At 43.5% G+C, this 18,979-nt stretch overlaps 1 protein-coding gene across 2 annotated transcripts in view; it reads right to left on the minus strand.

The window, feature by feature from the left end:
- wdr27 (WD repeat domain 27) overlaps nt 1-18,979 on the minus strand; it is a 171,476-nt gene that overhangs the window by 115,233 nt on the left and 37,264 nt on the right. For both annotated transcript variants that reach the window (XM_035801061.2, XM_035801060.2), the window contains exons 18-21: nt 16,720-16,841; nt 10,454-10,590; nt 3,411-3,508; nt 1,995-2,116 (exon numbers count right to left, since the gene is read on the minus strand). In XM_035801061.2, coding sequence (XP_035656954.1) covers nt 1,995-2,116; nt 3,411-3,508; nt 10,454-10,590; nt 16,720-16,841 — 479 coding nt within the window. The remainder of the gene's footprint in view (nt 1-1,994; nt 2,117-3,410; nt 3,509-10,453; nt 10,591-16,719; nt 16,842-18,979) is intronic.

Below are 18,979 nucleotides of genomic sequence, written 5' to 3' on the forward strand. Positions count from 1 at the left end.
TAATCCAGACTACTGCCTCTGTGACTGCGTGTGTGTTCTCTGATGATAATAATGCAGCGTGTGTGTGTGTGTGTGTGTGTGTGTGTGTGTGTGTGTGTGTGTGTGTGTGTGTGTGTGTGTGTGTGTGTGTGTGTGTGTGTGTGTGTGTGTGTGTGTGTGTGTGTGTGTGTGTGTGTGTGTGTCAAAGGCCTGTGTTGGGCGGGTCAGGTCAACACGAGAGCAGATCCGTGCCCCCTCTTCACAGTAAACATAGTCAGGTCAATGGGTCCAACCATACAGTCTCCCTGGTGTTCCAGTTCTACCCAGTTCAACCCCATGATCATTGTCTGTCTGTCAATGTGTCGGTCTCTGTCTTTCTGTCTATCAATTTGTCTGTGCATTTGTCTGTCCCCCTATCTACTGTCTGTCTAATATTCCAGACATATCTCAGAGACATAAAACATGGCTACTTATAGATATTGCTCTTGTTACAAAACTGTCTTGTTTTCATATTAATAACTTGGTCTTGTATGAGACATAATATATAATATTTTAAATAGAAACAGCTCTGAAACATGTTGAATTAATTTGACAGTCATGTCAAAGACTGGAATGATATGCACACCCCTCCTATACACTTGTATAATTTATTGAACATGCATTTACGGCACACAGGATATTTCCATATGCACTAGTTGAGGCTGAGACCATTCTTGGGCTCTGGTCCAAATGGAAACCTATTCCCCATATAGTGCACTACTTTTAACCAAAGTGTGTGTGTGCATGTGTGTGTGTGTGAGCGAGAGTGTGGCTTTACTCCTAAAATAGATTAATTATACCGATGATGGCTCGACGAGTCCTTCACTCTTGGAGACACAGACTACGTCTTAAACGGCATCCCATTCCCTTTATAGTGCACTACTTTAAACAAGGGCCTATAGGGTGCCATTTAGGATACAACCACTGTCTCATCATGGTCTTCTTCATTCACACCACAGCCTGACACTTTCATCCCCAGAAAGAGATCTGTTTCTTCCACAATGTAGGCTAAGACCCTATCTTATATAATACAACACCCATGTCTGGTCTGCCAAGGAATACATCCTCTGACAGTCCAGTATGATGGAAGATGGGTGTTGCTGCCATACCACTGCCTGCCCAAGGCCCAAGGCAAGCTAGCCCACTTTCATTATGTCCTCCAGAAAAGTTCTGTGTCGTGGGAGGACTGTGAAAGAGTTAAAGACCGAGTCCCAAAAGGCACCCTATTTCTACAGTTTGACCAAATCCCTATGAGCTTTAAGGTAAACTTATACTGCTCCTTAAATAATAATATAATACCCATGTCTGGTCTGCCAAGCACTACATCGTCTGACTGTAGTATGGGTGTTGCGGACGTACCAAGACAAGACGACTGTGCACTTTTCCACTCCAATCTGTCCTCCGGTAAACTTGCTTTTAGTGATGTACTACTTTTAGGATACACACTTGCAAATAAATTGCTCGCCGAATGCACCAAATTCCAATCTACAGTAAAACATGGTGGCATATTACTAGGAAAGGGTTTTGCTTTAATGGATTTTCAGTGACTTTATTGACCTATAAAGCTGTATCTTTGGAGGAACCCAGTGTGCATTCCAGAGATGGAGGAGTGTGGCATCACAGCCACATGTCACAGCCCCACTGAGGGAAGGAAGTGACCTCAGACCATGATTCTCTCAGCTTTTATAGACTCGACCATTATGTGGTATTTTAATCACTAACTCCATCCCTCTCTGACCTTTCCTGAACGAAAAACCCTAGTGACATCACCTCAATCACTTCAACAGCCGACAATGTAATCTGAACTGTTCCACGTACTTCCTAGAAAAGTCATAATTCAAATACATTTGACAACATATAGATAGGGCTGGTTTGTTGAACCCAGATTACGCCTCCTCCTGGTAAATGTTTATGCTAGTCTATATAAGGGTTTTGAATGTGTTGTGACTGTTGTGTGCTCGGGGTTCTCTTCTTACCTTGTTCTGTGTGATGTGATGGACAGCTCTGCTGTGGGCATCAGGGAGCTGTGAGACCACTGTCCCTGTGTTCATGTCCAACACCTGGATGGAGCGGTCAGCACCACTCACCAGCACTATGTCTGACACATACAGCTGCTAAGGAAAGTCCATTACAGTACTCAATGGGCAGTTGAGTTTCACTTTGAAACTCACATGGATAATTGTTAAAGGGGCAATAAGGAGTAGAAACAATATCAAAGCATCCTCCCTGCCTGTTTCAGTAAAAAGCTGAGGGATGGGGCTGGAACAATGTAACCACTCTCAAAGAGATATGGATACCATCCATGACATCAAAATGACAGTTTTAACCATGTTTTGAAGTTATAAGGTAAAACAGTTGAACTAAGCACACGAGTCATTTATAAGCTAGATTCTTCAAGACTCAATGGGTACATATCATCAATTCATACGTTTAAAAAAAATTATGTGGCAACTGCCGATTGCCCCTTTAAGTGAAAGTCCAGTAAATTATACCACTCAGCGAGAATGAACCATTCATTTCAATATGTTTTACGAAACCATTCTGGTAACACAACCGTGTCATATCCACCACAGCCCCAGGTCCTGCTGCTCTAGCCTATTCTGCTCAGGAAGGGCTTCAAACCTCACGTGTAGCCTCCGGTCTGCCACAGTTGATCTTGGCACTAAATCAACACGATGTCTGCATCCCAAATAGCAACATATTCCATATTTAGTACACTACTTTTGATCAGGACCCAGAGGGAATAGGGCGCTGTAAAGAGAATAGGGTGTCATTTGGGACTCAATTACTTGAATGTTTCAGGAATGTCTCCATCCCGAATGTCTCCATCCCGAATGTCTCCTTGTTAAAGAGTTTTACAATACATTTATTTTCTAATAAATCCTCTGAACCCTAAAGTCCATTTATAGCAATGTTTGGAGGACTGAGTGTCGTTTTTACTGAGGTATTAAGCTGCGTTGTGCTTGGCAACGGACAAAGTAGAAAGGAAAGTAGACATCAGATGATTCTGTAAGATTTTCCACTCTCTGTGTGTTACGGTGTTATTTGTGAGTTTGTTTAGAAATGGAGACTGAAGAGATTCCTTGCTGTCAGTCAGTGAATGATATGGGTTATTGTTGATCAGCACTAGTGATAAAGACTCTCTACAGATTATGATCCATAATCAAAGGCTTTGTAGAATTGTGTTAACAACTGTAGATAAATACTATCAAATAGAGTCACTAATATTAAGAATAAACTACTATGGTAAGTAGATATGAGGGTAGATGAATGCTTTTGGTAATGATGATCTAAGACATGAATGAACTGCTACCTCGGTTTGAGGAGAGAGTGGATAGCTGATCCTATATTTCTCAGATACAGTGATCACTGGATTGTGTGATGAAGGATACAGGAGTAGAAGTCGTTGATGACTGACACAGCAGTGATGTCTGTTCCTGACTTAGTCTCTAAACATCTTATCAGTTTGATGGCACTCCTCTGCTGGTACCTGAACAAGAATAAAGATAGATTTGTGCTTGGAGTTAAATTGTGGAAATTAGATATAGACTGTATAATATACTATATAAAGCTTCAAGTCTGTGTACTTAATAATTAAAGTCAGATGTGGGCCGATACTCAAAAAAAGTGTCTCAAAATCATTGGGCATTATGATCTAAAAAACAAAAATGATCCTGACTCAGCACTCCTACTCTGAGACTTTGAATGAATACGGGCCCTGGCCTAAAAAATCTGCCCTACACCTCCAATAACTGGTGTTGAACGGACAACTGCTAGCCATTATATGGTACTGCAGGCAGCATGCTCTGTAGAGAGAGACTCAGTCTAGAATAAATGATCATGTAGGCAGCATGCTCTGCAGAGAGAGACTCAGTCTGGAGGAAATTATAATGTAGGCAGCATGCTCTGTAGAGAGAGACTCAGTCTAGAATAAATGATCATGTAGGCAGCATGCTCTGTAGAGAGACTCAGTCTAGAATAAATGATAATGTAGGCAGCATGCTCTGCAGAGAGAGACTCAGTCTAGAATAAATGATCATGTAGGCAGCATGCTCTGCAGAGAGAGACTCAGTCTGGAGGAAATTATAATGTAGGCAGCATGCTCTGCAGAGAGAGACTCAGTCTAGAATAAATGATCATGTAGGCAGCATGCTCTGCAGAGAGAGACTCAGTCTAGAATAAATGATCATGTAGGCAGCATGCTCTGCAGAGAGAGACTCAGTCTGGAGGAAATTATAATGTAGGCAGCATGCTCTGCAGAGAGAGACTCAGTCTAGAATAAATGATCATGTAGGCAGCATGCTCTGCAGAGAGAGACTCAGTCTAGAATAAATGATCATGTAGGCAGCATGCTCTGCAGAGAGAGACTCAGTCTGGAGGAAATTATAATGTAGGCAGCATGCTCTGTAGAGAGAGACTCAGTCTAGAATAAATGATCATGTAGGCAGCATGCTCTGCAGAGAGACTCAGTCTAGAATAAATGATCATATAGGCAGCATGCTTTGTAGAGAGAGACTCAGTCTGGAATAAATGATAATGTAGGCAGCATGCTCTGCAGAGAGAGACTCAGTCTAGAATAAATGATCATGTAGGCAGCATGCTCTGTAGAGAGAGATTCAGTCTAGAATAAATGATCATGTAGGCAGCATGCTCTGCAGAGAGACTCAGTCTAGAATAAATGATCATATAGGCAGCATGCTTTGTAGAGAGAGACTCAGTCTGGAATAAATGATCATGTAGGCAGCATGCTCTGCAGAGAGAGACTCAGTCTAGAATAAATGATCATGTAGGCAGCATGCTCTGTAGAGAGAGACTCAGTCTAGAATAAATGATCATGTAGGCAGCATGCTCTGTAGAGAGAGACTCAGTCTAGAATAAATGATCATGTAGGCAGCATGCTCTGTAGAGAGAGACTCAGTCTAGAATAAATGATCATGTAGGCAGCATGCTCTGTAGAGAGAGACTCAGTCTAGAATAAATGATCATGTAGGCAGCATGCTCTGCAGAGAGAGACTCAGTCTGGAGGAAATTATAATGTAGGCAGCATGCTCTGTAGAGAGAGACTCAGTCTGGAATAAATGATCATGTAGGCAGCATGCTCGGTAGAGAGACTCAGTCTGGAGGAAATTCAAAATATCAAATCAAATCAAATGTTATTTGTCACATACACATGGTTAGCAGATGTTAATGCGAGTGTAGCAAAATGCTTGTGCTTCTAGTTCCGACAATGCAGTAATAACCAACAAGTAATCTAGCTAACAATTCCAAACTACTACCTTATAGACACAAGTGTAAGGGGATAAAGAATATGTACATAAAGATATATGAATGAGTGATAGTACAGAGCGCCATAGGCAAGATACAGTAGATGGTATTGAGTGCAGTATATACATATGAGATGAGTGTAAACAAAGTGGCATAGTTAAAGTGGCTAGTGATACATGTATTACATAAAGATGCAGTAGATGATATAGAGTACAGTATATACATATACATATGAGATGAATAATGTAGGGTATGTAAACATTATATTAGGTAGCATTGTTTAAAGTGGCTAGTGATATATTTTACATAATTTCCCATCAATTCCCATTATTAAAGTGGCTGGAGTTGAGTCAGTGTGTTGGCAGCAGCCACTCAATGTTATTGGTGGCTGTTTAACAGTCTGATGGCCTTGAGATAGAAGCTGTTTTTCAGTCTTTCGGTCCCAGCTTTGATGCACCTGTACTGACCTCGCCTTCTGGATGATAGCGGGGTGAACAGGCAGTGGCTCGGGTGGTTGTTGTCCTTGATGATCTTTATGGCCTTCCTGTGACATCGGGTGGTGTAGGTGTCCTGGAGGGCAGGTAGTTTGCCCCCGGTGATGCGTTGTGCAGACCTCACTACCCTCTGGAGAGCCTTACGGTTGTGGACGGAGCAGTTGCCGTACCAGGCGGTGATACAGCCCGACAGGATGCTCTCGATTGTGCATCTGTAGAAGTTTGTGAGTTATTTTGGTGACAAGCCGAATTTCTTCAGCCTCCTGAGGTTGAAGAGGCGCTGCTACGCCTTCTTCACGATGCTGTCTGTGTGGGTGGACCAATTCAGTTTGTCTGTGATGTGTACGCAGAGGAACTTAAAACTTAATACCCTCTCCACTACTGTTCCATCGATGGGGATAGGGGGGTGTTCCCTCTGCTGTTTCCTGAAGTCCACAATCATCTCCTTAGTTTTGTTGACGTTGAGTGTGAGGTTATTTTCCTGACACCACACTCCGAGGGCCCTCACCTCATCCCTGTAAGCCGTCTCGTCATTGTTGGTAATCAAGCCTACCACTGTTGTGTCGTCCGCAAACTTGATGATTGAGTTGGAGGCGTGCGTGGCCACGCAGTCGTGGGTGAAAAGGGAGTACAGGAGAGGGCTCAGAATGCACCCTTGTGGGGCCCCAGTGTTGAGGATCAGCGGGGTGGAGATGTTGTTGCCTACCCTCACCACCTGGGGGCGGCCCGTCAGGAAGTCCAGTACCCAGTTGCACACGGCCGGGTCGAGACCCAGGGTCTTGAGCTTGATGACGAGCTTGGAGGGCACTATGGTGTTAAATGCTGAGCTGTAGTCGCTGAACAGCATTGTCACATAGGTATTCCTCTTGTCCAGATGGGTTAGGGCAGTGTGCAGTGTGGTTGAGATTGCATTGTCTGTGGACCTATTTGGGCAGTAAGCAAATTGAAGTGGGTCTAGGGTGTCAGGCAGGGTGGAGGTGATATGGTCCTTGACTAGTCTCTCAAAGCACTTCATGATGACGGAAGTGAGTGCTACGGGGCGGTAGTCGTTTAGCTCAGTTACCTTAGCTTTCTTGGGAACAGGAACAATGGTGGCCCTCTTGAAGCATGTGGGAACAACAGACTGGGATAGGGATTGATTGAATATGTCCGTAAACACACCAGCCAGCTGGTCTGCGCATGCTCTGAGGGCGCGGCTGGGGATGCCGTCTGGGCCTGCAGCCTTGCGAGGCTTGACACGTTTAAATGTTTTCCTCACGTCGGCTGCAGTGAAGGAGAGTCCGCATGTTTTAGTTGCGGGCCGTGTCAGTGGCACTATATTGTCCTCAAAGCGGGCAAAAATGTTATTTAGTCTGCCTGGGAGCAAGACATCCTGGTCCGTGACGGGGCTGGTTTTCTTTTGTAATCCGTGATTGACTGTAGACCCTGCCACATACCTCTTGTGTCTGAGCCGTTGAATTGAGATTCTACTTTGTCTCTATACTGACGCTTAGCTTGTTTGCGGAGGGAATAGTTACACTGTTTGTATTCGGTCATGTTTCTGGTCACCTTGCCCTGATTAAAAGCAGTGGTTCGCGCTTTCAGTTTCACGGGAATGCTGCCATCAATCCACGGTTTCTGGTTTGGGAATGTTTTAATGGTTGCTATGGGAACGACATCTTCAACGCACATTCTAATGAACTCGCTCACCGAATCAGCGTATTCGTCAATGTTGTTGTCTGACGCAATACGGAACATATCCCAGTCCACGTGATGGAAGCAGTCTTGGAGTGTGGAATCAGATTTGTCGGACCAGCGTTGAACAGACCTCAGCGCGGGAGCTTCTTGTTTTAGTTTCTGTCTGTAGGCAGGGATCAACAAAATGGAGTCGTGGTCAGCTTTTCCGAAAGGAGAGCGGGGCAGGGCCTTATATGCGTCGCGGAAGTTAGAATAGCAATGATCCAAGATTTTTCCAGCCCTGGTTGCGCAATCAATATGCTGATAAAATTTAGGGAGTCTTGTTTTCAGATTAGCCTTGTTAAAATCCCCAGCTACAATGAATGCAGCCTCCGGATAAATGGTTTCCAGTTTGCAAAGAGTCAAATAAAGTTAGTTCAGAGCCATCGATGTGTCTGCTTGGGGGGGGGGGGATATATACGGCTGTGATTATAATCGAAGAGAATTCCCTTGGTAGATAATGCGGTCGACATTTGATTGTGAGGAATTCGAAATCAGGTGAACAGAAGGACTTGAGTTCCTGTATGTTGTTGTGGCCACACCACGTCACGTTAACCTTGAAGCATACGCCCCCGCCCCTCTTCTTACCAGAAAGATGTTTGTTTCTGTCGGCGCGATGCATGGAGAAACCAGCTGGCTGCACCGACTCTGATAGCGTCTCTCCAGTGAGCCATGTTTCAGTGAAGCAAAGAACGTTACAGTCTCTGATGTCCCTCTGGAATGCTACCCCTGCTCGGATTTCATCAACCTTGTTGTCAAGAGACTGGACATTGGCGAGAAGAATGCTAGGGAGTGGTGCACAATGTGCCCGTCTCCGGAGTCTGACCGGAAGACCGCTCCGTAGGCAGCATGCTCTGCAGAGAGAGACTCAGTCTGGAGGACATTATAATGTAGGCAGCATGCTCTGTAGAGAGAGACTCAGTCTAGAATAAATGATCATGTTGGCAGCCTGTATGTAGAGAGAGACTCAGTCTGGAATAAATGATAATGTTGGCAGCCTGTCTGTAGAGAGAGACTCAGTCTAGAATAAATGATCATGTTGGCAGCATGTCTGTAGAGAGAGACTCAGTCTGGAGGAAATTATAATGTGGGCAGCAAAAATAGGATTTTGAATGGGAATCAATAATTGTTGTTTTGTCCTTGTTTTGTTGTTTTGTCCAAGGATCAATGTCCCCTTGCTTAGCGTTTCTCGGCTAATGTGCTGGGCATGGCTATCTCCTCGTTGGTGATCTTCCCACATGCTTTCCATACCCCATGTTATATAAACTTGTTGGTTTGATCATAAACAGGAAGTGAGGAGAGCCAACTCTTGTCCTTTGCCCTATACATCTCTCTCTCTCCTAAGAATGTGTTCTAAGAAGTGATTTTCAGGAATGCAGCTAATTATGCGACTGTGATGTGACTGTAAACTAACAATACTGAGAAAAATAAATAAAGCAACATGCAACAATTTCAATGATTTTACTGAGTTACAGTTAATTTAAGGAAATCAGTCAATTGAAAAAAAAGTTAATTAGGCCCTAATCTATGGACTGGGCAGGGGAGCAGCCATAGGTGAGCCTGGGAGGGCATAGACCCACCCACATAGGTTCCTGCCTTTCTAGGACGTTTTTCCTAGCCACCGTGCTTGCTGTTTAGGGTTTTCGGCTGGGTTTCTGTATAGCACTTTGTGACATTGGCTGATGTCAAAAGGGCTTTATAAATACATTTGATTGATTGATTGACTTGGGAGCCAAGCCCAGCCAATCAGAATGAGTTTTTCCCCACAAAAGGGCTTTATTACAGACAGAAATACTCTTCAGTTTCATCAGTTGTCTGGGTGGCTGGTCTCAGACGATTCCACAGGTGAAAAAGCCAGATGTTGAGGTCCTGGACTGGCGTGGTTACATGTGGTCTGTGGTTGTGAGGCCAGTTGGACATACTGCCAAATTCTCTGAAACGATGTTGGAGGCGGCTTATGGCAGAGAAATGAACATTCAATTCTCTGCCAACAGCTCTGGTGGACATTCCTGCAGTCAGCATGCCAACTGCACGCTCCCTCAAAACTTCAGACATTTGTGTCATTGTGTTCTGTGACAAAACTGCACATTTTAGTGTGCCCTTTTATTGTCCCCAGCACAAGATGCACCTGTGTAATGATCGTGCTGTTTAATCTTCTTGATATGCCAGACCTGTCAGGTGGATTCACTTTCTTGGCAAAGAAGAAATGCTCACTATCAGGGCTGTAAAAAAATTGTGCACAAAGCTAGCTAGCTAAGCTTGTTCTGCTTATAGAACATTTCTGGAACACTTTACATGTTATGGAACACTTTACATGTTATGGAACACTTTACATGTTATGGAACACTTTACATGTTATGGAACACTTTACATGTTATGGAACACTTTACATGTTATGGAACACTTTACATGTTATGGAACACTTTACATGTTATGGAACACTTTACATGTTATGGAACACTTTACATGTTGCATTTATATTTTGTTCAGTATGAATTGATGGGATGACACATTAAAAAAATATCTGTTGATATCCATGGTCCAAAAAACATGAACCAATAGCCTCCTCCCAGATGCAATCAAAGTCAATTAGTGCTTCCTAGCTGAGCTATTATACATGTTACATGTTTGGTTGAAATGTACGATAGAACAATGGAGACTGAGCTCCAACACCATCAGCAGAACTGGGGCACAGTGGAGAAGATGACCAAGGACAGCCAGAAGTTGGGAACCTTTTGTTGCCCTATCCACCAGCCTACCCAATGGCAGATGAGTATGTGTTGTTCATATAATTCAAATGTGATTCCTATCATTAAAATATTCCTATCATTATCTTTTAATGTCATCCTGTGTGATATCCAGCCAGGTTATAGAGGTACCGGTGTAAGGAGGGGTCATACGACAGCAGAGGCAACTTCTATATATCAATCTATATACTTTTCTATCTTTCATATCCTTACCTTTTAATGTCGTCCTGTGTGTTGTCCAGGTGATACAGGTAGAGGTGTAGGGAGGGACCAGATGCCAGTAACAGGAACTTATCCAGGTAGTAGAACTGAGCCCCCCGGATGGTTTTGGAGAACTTCTCATCACCCCCCTGAAGGAAGAATAATTATAAAAGCTTACAAATGGCTTATAACAAGTTATGAAACATATCTGCAGAATGTTACCAAAAGTGTGTTTGGTTAAGTGTTACCAAACCAATCACTCACTACCTGATGAATAACTTGAATTATCTTGCATCCGTCTCAGCTGAGGGCCAACCATTTGATGACTGTTTAATAAGGGTTATTATGATAAGTTATTTAAACTTCTTATGGATCAGTCCCATCTCGACATCTTCCGGTGAAATTGCAGTGCCAAATACAAATTAAATTACTATAAATATTTAACTTTCATGAAATCACAAGTGCAATACATCAAAATAAAGCTTAAATTGTTGTTAATCCAGCCGCCATGTCAGATTTCAAAAAGGCTTCACGGCGAAAGCAAACCATGCGATTATCTGAGGACAGCACTCAGTCACGAAAGTCAGAAGTAGCAATAAAATTAATCGCTTACCATTGATGATCTTCATATGGTTGCACTCACAAGACTCCCAGGTACACAATAAATGTTTGTTTTGTTCGATAAAGTCCCTCTAAATATCAAAAAAACGTAATTTTGTTGGCGCGTTTTGTTCAGTAATCCAATGCCTCAAATGCGGTCACAAGAGACAGACGAAAATTCCAAATAGTATCTGTAAAGTTCGTAGAAACATGTCAAACGATGTTTATAATCAATCCTCAGGTTGTTGTTAGCCTAAATAATCGATAATATTTCAACCGGACAATAGCGTCGTCAATATAAAAGAAAAACAAGGCGCGCTCTCGGTCGTGCGCAGCAAAGAGCTCTGGGGACATCCCAGGGTCCACTCACTCAATGTGGTCATTCTCCCTCATTTTTCAGAATGAAAGCCTGAAACAATGTCTAAAGACTGTTCACAACTAGTTGAAGCCATAGGGAACGGAATCTGGGTCCTATCCCTTTAAATGGTGGATAGGCTTTCATTGGAAAAACAGCCATTTCAAAATAATGGCACTTCCTGTATGGATTTTCCTCAGGTTTTCACCTGCCATATCAGTTCTGTTATACACACAGACATTATATTAACAGTTTTGGAAACTTTAGAGTGTTTTCTATCCGAATCTATCAATTATATGCACATCCTAGCTTCTGGGCCTGAGTAGCAGGCAGTTTACTTTGGGCATGCTTTTCATCCAATATTCCGAATGCTGCCCCCTATCCTAAAAATGAATATAGCCTCAAATAACATTGAAATTTACTATTGGAATATAATTATTGCTTTATGAGCCTCTACTTTCATGGCCTGATACCACATGTGCATTAAATAGATGTACCCTTTAATAGATGGGTTTAATAGATGGGTTTAATAGATGGGTTTAATAGATGGGTTTCATTCATAATAGGAGGGTTGGTTGCATTCATAAATCCCTCTCTCTCTTTCCCCTCTCTCTTTCTCCCTTTAAAACGCTTTGTGAGGAGTTTTCCCTGGCCTCAAAGTCAGTAAGACACAGGAATTTCTATTTTCCATGTGGAAAAAGAGACTCATGAAAGAATATAATTTGGATTGAAGCAGAGGGAGAGGGGCTGTGTCCTTGTCAGCATGCTATGCTCTCGTTGTGGAGCAGTTATGTGGTCCTCTGTTTTGAAGCCACTCATATCTTTGATGCTTTTATTTTTGGCAGTATAGAAGTAAAGAGGTTTATAGATAGAGGAGACAGTGGGAAAGACAGACGCAGGTGGTCTTCTTGGTCGACATATGTTAGGAGCCGGGTGTGGTACCACTGGAACAGGCTCTGCATAATGTGGTACTCTTTAACAGAGAGAGAGAGAGGGGAAGAGAGTTAAAGAAAGGAGAAGAAAAGGACAGAGAAGAGAAGAGTGGGAAAGAAAGGAGAAGAAAAGGACAGAGAAGAGAAGAGTGGGAAAGAAAGGAGAAGAAAAGGACAGAGAAGAGTGGGGAAGGAAGGAGAAGAGAAGGACAGAGAAGAGAAGAGTGGGGAAGAAAGGAGAAGAAAAGGAAAGAGAGGAGAAGAGTGGGAAAGAAAGGAGAAGAAAAGGACAGAGAAGAGAAGAGTGGGAAAGAAAGGAGAAGAAAAGGACAGAGAAGAGAAGAGTGGGAAAGAAAGGAGAAGAAAAGGACAGAGAAGAGTGGGAAAGAAAGGAGAAGAAAAGGACAGAGAAGAGTGGGGAAGAAAGGAGAAGAAAAGGACAGAGAAGGGAAGAGTGGGGAAGAAAGGAGAAGAAAAGGACAGAGAAGAGTGGGGAAGAAAGGAGAAGAAAAGGACAGAGAAGAGAAGAGTGGGAAAGAAAGGAGAAGAAAAGGACAGAGAAGAGTGGGAAAGAAAGGAGAAGAAAAGGACAGAGAAGAGAAGAGTGGGGAAGAAAGGAGAAGAAAAGGACAGAGAAGAGTGGGGAAGAAAGGAGAAGAAAAGGAGGGGAGAAGAGAAGAGTGGGAAAGAAAGGAGAAGAAAAGGACAGAGAAGAGTGGGAAAGAAAGGAGAAGAAAAGGACAGAGAAGAGTGGGGAAGAAAGGAGAAGAAAAGGACAGAGAAGAGAAGAGTGGGGAAGAAAGGAGAAGAGAAGGACAGAGAAGAGTGGGGAAGAAAGGAGAAGAAAAGGACAGAGAAGAGAAGAGTGGGGAAGAAAGGAGAAGAGAAGGAAAGAGAGGAGAAGAGTGGGAAAGAAAGGAGAAGAAAAGGACAGAGAAGAGAAGAGTGGGGAAGAAAGGAGAAGAGAAGGACAGAGAAGAGTGGGGAAGAAAGGAGAAGAAAAGGACAGAGAAGAGAAGAGTGGGGAAGAAAGGAGAAGAGAAGGAAAGAGAGGAGAAGAGTGGGAAAGAAAGGAGAAGAAAAGGACAGAGAAGAGTGGGGAAGAAAGGAGAAGAAAAGGACAGAGAAGAGAAGAGTGGGGAAGAAAGGAGAAGAAAAGGACAGAGAAGAGAAGAGTGGGGAAGAAAGGAGAAGAGAAGGACAGAGAAGAGTGGGGAAGAAAGGAGAAGAAAAGGACAGAGAAGAGAAGAGTGGGGAAGAAAGGAGAAGAGAAGGAAAGAGAGGAGAAAAGTGGGAAAGAAAGGAGAAGAAAAGGACAGAGAAGAGAAGAGTGGGAAAGAAAGGAGAAGAAAAGGACAGAGAAGAGTGGGAAAGAAAGGAGAAGAAAAGGACAGAGAAGAGAAGAGTGGGAAAGAAAGGAGAAGAAAAGGACAGAGAAGAGTGGGGAAGAAAGGAGAAGAAAAGGACAGAGAAGAGAAGAGTGGGGAAGAAAGGAGAAGAGAAGGAAAGAGAGGAGAAGAGTGGGAAAGAAAGGAGAAGAAAAGGACAGAGAAGAGAAGAGTGGGAAAGAAAGGAGAAGAAAAGGACAGAGAAGAGAAGAGTGGGAAAGAAAGGAGAAGGAAAGGACAGAGAAGAGAAGAGTGGGAAAGAAAGGAGAAGAAAAGGACAGAGAAGAGTGGGAAAGAAAGGAGAAGAGAAGGACAGAGAAGAGAAGAGTGGGAAAGAAAGGAGAAGAAAAGGACAGAGAAGAGTGGGGAAGAAAGGAGAAGAGAAGGACAGAGAAGAGTGGGGAAGAAAGGAGAAGAGAAGGAAAGAGAGGAGAAGAGTGGGAAAGAAAGGAGAAGAAAAGGACAGAGAAGAGTGGGGAAGAAAGGAGAAGAGAAGGACAGAGAAGAGAAGAGTGGGGAAGAAAGGAGAAGAGAAGGACAGAGAAGAGTGGGGAAGAAAGGAGAAGAGAAGGACAGAGAAGAGTGGGGAAGAAAGGAGAAGAGAAGGAAAGAGAGGAGAAGAGTGGGAAAGAAAGGAGAAGAAAAGGACAGAGAAGAGTGGGGAAGAAAGGAGAAGAGAAGGACAGAGAAGAGTGGGGAAGAAAGGAGAAGAGAAGGACAGAGAAGAGTGGGGAAGAAAGGAGAAGAGAAGGAAAGAGAGGAGAAGAGTGGGAAAGAAAGGAGAAGAAAAGGACAGAGAAGAGTGGGGATGAAAGGAGAAGAGAAGGACAGAGAAGAGTGGGGAAGAAAGGAGAAGAGAAGGACAGAGAGGAGAAGAGTGGGGAAGAAATGAGAAGAGAAGGAAAGAGAGGAGAAGAGTGGGAAAGAAAGGAGAAGAAAAGGACAGAGAATAGTGGGGAAGAAAGGAGAAGAGAAGGACAGAGAAGAGTGGGGAAGAAAGGAGAAGAGAAGGACAGAGAAGAGTGGGGAAGAAAGGAGAAGAGAAGGACAGAGAAGAGTGGGGAAGAAAGGAGAAGAAAAGGACAGAGAAGAGAAGAGTGGGAAAGAAAGGAGAAGAAAAGGACAGAGAAGAGAAGAGTGGGGAAGAAAGGAGAAGAGAAGGAAAGAGAGGAGAATAGAGGGGAAGGAAGCGTTTTTCAGTGCCAAAAGACAAAGCAAGAGATTATATATAGGCTGTCATGCCTCATCAGGCGCTTAGCCCCAGGGCTTGTAGGAGCTGCAACGTTATATAGCCTATCTAATGTAACAGAAATTCCTGAAAAACCTGGGAAAGATTCTGGAATTTTGCGACCCTAATCAGAAAACCACCAACTGTGATGCGGAATGTATGACAGTTTGTTCCCACCGGAAAATAAAGTGCTGAACCAGTTCGAACCCAAGTTAGGGTTCATATAGTCCTTTTTCCTATATTTTTTACATGTGAAATCAACATAGATTTTTACGAAATAGCGAATTAATTTACTCGACCCATTAGCACAGATGAGAAGCTTGCTATGGAACACTTAAGCTAGTTATTTACCATTGATTGGTCAGATAATGAGGCGCAAATGAAATTTCACTGGTGGGGAGAGAGCAAGAGAGGGGTGGCCATGGAGGGGGCTTGGCTTGAAGCGCTGAACATCATGACATGATGTGAACTGGAATGTGTTTAGGCTTTTACTAGCATTATAACTTTACAGAATTATGTACTAAACATTAGGAACCATTTTGGAAGAAAAAATAACATTATTAACCGGTTCTGAAGATTTGAAAATAACGGTTCTGTTCCGGAACACCAGAGATCAATGTCTTTCCCAGTTCTTTTCCCTGAACCAATTCCAATGTCTGATAGATAGTGGATCTTCATTACACAGAAATCTTATCAACTTCATTGTGCAAAGCCATGCGCAATAATTCTTCACCCTGCATAGTTTCCCTCCCTGAATTACATGTATTTGTTGTTGCCAAGATGCTTACTTAAACTGCTTCAGTTCACGACAAATAGACAAACTGCTAGAGTTCCTGCCAAGTCTAGGATCTCCTCATTTAGAAGAGAGATGCTTGGATGGTTAGCAGCAGCTGAGGGGAGAAAACTGCTTTGAAAAAGAATCAGAATATGCTGCCAAAATGAAACGTCACAATGCGCTCTAAACCGCTCTGGAGACAAACAAACTTTGTTACCCTATCTCAAATTGTCAGAAGCTTCTGTCAAAACTATTAAAGCAGTCTTCAAGAAAATTGGAATTGAATTGAGACGGAATTGAAATGGAACTGATCCCCACCTGGAAAGCATAGGGATATAAATGAAAGACGTATACAGGTTTATAAGCATTTCACACGACCAATAAACTTTGATTTGATTTGAGTAAAATGTTCTGGGACTTCTAGGAGAGAGTGTGATGTCCAGTAAGGGAGTGAAGAGGATCTGCACATGCTCACAGCCAACAGACAGACAGACGAGCAGAGTTCTGTGCAGATGTTCCCTCTAACAACATCACACAACGCCGGGCCAAGAGACACAGTATGTCATCAACCTCATTAACTAGGCTTTTACTATTCCATGAGGCTTGTCACATCATGGACACTGGAAAAACCTGAGATGGAAAGTTACTATGCCATGATGATAGCACTATTTTGTTACATTATATACACTGAGTATACAACACTTTTGCCCTCAGAACAGCCTTAATTTGCCGGGGCATGGACTCTGCAATGTGACTAATAAAATTGGATTTGACATGTCTCAAGGCTTAAAAATCCTTCTTTAACCTGTCTCCTTCCCTTCATCTACGCTGATTGAAGAAGATTTAACAAGTGACATCAATAAGGGATCATAGCTTTCACCTGGATTCACCTTGTCAGTATATGTCATGGAAAGAGCAGGGGTTCCTAATGTTTTCTATATTATGTGTACAACAAATGTTGGGATTAATTGTGCCTTCTGTATGTATGTTGAGTGTTTACCATGGTAACGGCAGGCTCAGGACTTCCTGTGGGCCAGAGGCGGAGGGTCCTGTCTTCTGAGGCACTCAGCCACCACTGTCTGCTGTGACTCCAGGCCACACTGCTCACTGCCTTGTCATGACCTGCAAACACATCCAGAGTTGTGCTGAGTCAGCCTGGAGTTGATGGACAAGTACAAGGAGTTAATGAAACAGCAGTAGTGAGTGAACCTGGTACCCTTTTAAGATGAAGATCACTTTATTTGTCAAATGTACACAAAGTCCAACCGAAATTTGACTTAATCTTTAACCCTACCCCTCCGAAAGACACACATACATTTTCATTGTACTAACCCATGCTGTAATGCCATGTTCTGGCTCTGATAGGCACCCTATTCCCTAGTCCCCTACCCTTGGCCAGAGCTTCATAACGACACAGACAAAAGTAGTACCCTACATAAGGAATAGGGTGTCATTTTGGACGTAGCTAACGTCTTTTCCAGCAAAGTTCCAGAAGCTACTGTATATTATGGCCGGCTTGGCTTAGAATTATGAAGAGGGTATTAATTAAAACCACAGTGGTGAATCTGAAACCGGAGTACTGGACAGCTAAACAGAGTGAGGGTTACAACAACATCCCCACAGACATTGACATATACTTTTATACATCCAATGCTCTTTGACCAATGTCATGTCTTTGGTCTCAGGTACAGGAGAGAACTTTTATAATGACCCCCTGCCCTCTAGTGGAGCCAGTCTAACAGCACCTAACCAAGCCCTGGCCAACAGAAGCAAACATATCTCTGGTACGAAGAACGGCGGGGGTGTATGCTTTATGATTAACGAGTCGTGGTGTGATCATAACAACATACAGGAACTCAAGTCCATTTATTCACCTGACCTAGAATTCCGACTGCATTATCTACCAAGAAAATTATCTTTGATTATAATCAGTCATGTATATCCCCTCCCAAGCAGACACCTCGACGGCCCAAAAAGAACTTCATTGGACTCTATGTAAACTGGAAACCACATATCCACATGCGCCTCCCAGGCTGGCAAAATTCTGGATCATTGTTACTCTAACGTCCGCGACGCATACAAAGCCCTCCCTCACCCTCCTTTCGGAAAATCTGACCACGACTCCATTTTGTTGCTCCCAGCATATAGACAGAAACTGATTCCACGCTTCAGGATTGGTTTGATCATGTGGACTTGGATATGTTCCGGATACGCTGACTCTGTGAGCAAGTTTATTAGCAAGTGCATCGGTGATGTTGTACCCACGGTGACTATTAAAACCTTCCCCAACCAGAAACAGTAGAATGATGGCAGCAATCGCGCAAAACTGAAAGAACAAACCACTGCTTTTAATCAGGGCAAGGCGACCGGAAACATGATCGAATACAAACAGTGTAGCTATTCCCTCCGCAAGGCAATCAAACAAGCTCAGCGTCAGTATAGAGACAAAGTAGAGTTGCAATTCAACAGCTCAGACATGAGAGGTATGTGGCAGGATCTATAGTCAATCACGGACTACAAAAAGAAAACCAGCCCAGTCGCAGACCCTGATGTCTTGTTCCCAGACAAACTAACTTCCTTGCTCGCTTTGAGGACAATACAATGCCACCGACACGGCCCACTACCAAAACCTGCGGGCTCTTCTTCACCGCAGCTAACGTGAGTAAAACATTTAAACATGTTAACCCTCGCAAGGCTGCCGGCCCAGACGGCATCCCTAGCCGCGTCCTCAGAGCATGCTCAAATCAGCTGGCTGGTGTGTTTACGGACATGTTCAATCAATCCCTATCCCAGTCGTCTGTTCCCACACGCTTCAAGAGGGCCACCATTGTTCCTTTTCCCAAGAAAGCTAAGGTAACTGAGCTAAATGACTATCGCCCCATAGCACTCACTTCCGTCATCATGAAGAGCTTTGAGAGACTAGTCAAGGATCATATCACCTCCACCATACGTGACACCCTAGACCCACTACAATTTGCTTACCGCCCCAATACGTCCACAGACAACGCAATCACACTGCACACTGCCCTAACCCATCTGGACAAGAGGAATACCTATGTAAGAATGCTGTTCATCGACTACAGCTCAGCATTTAACACCATAGTACCCTCCAAACTCTAAATTAAGTTCAAGACCCTGGGTCTCGACCCCGCCCTGTGCAACTGAGTCCACGACTTTCTGACGGGACGCCCCCCGGTGTTGAGGGTAGGAAACAACATCTCCATCCCGCTGATCCTCAACACCAGGGCCCCGCAAGGGTG

This window comes from Oncorhynchus keta, chromosome 24 (genome assembly GCF_023373465.1).
Source record: "Oncorhynchus keta strain PuntledgeMale-10-30-2019 chromosome 24, Oket_V2, whole genome shotgun sequence".
NCBI classification, from domain to species: domain Eukaryota; kingdom Metazoa; phylum Chordata; class Actinopteri; order Salmoniformes; family Salmonidae; genus Oncorhynchus; species Oncorhynchus keta.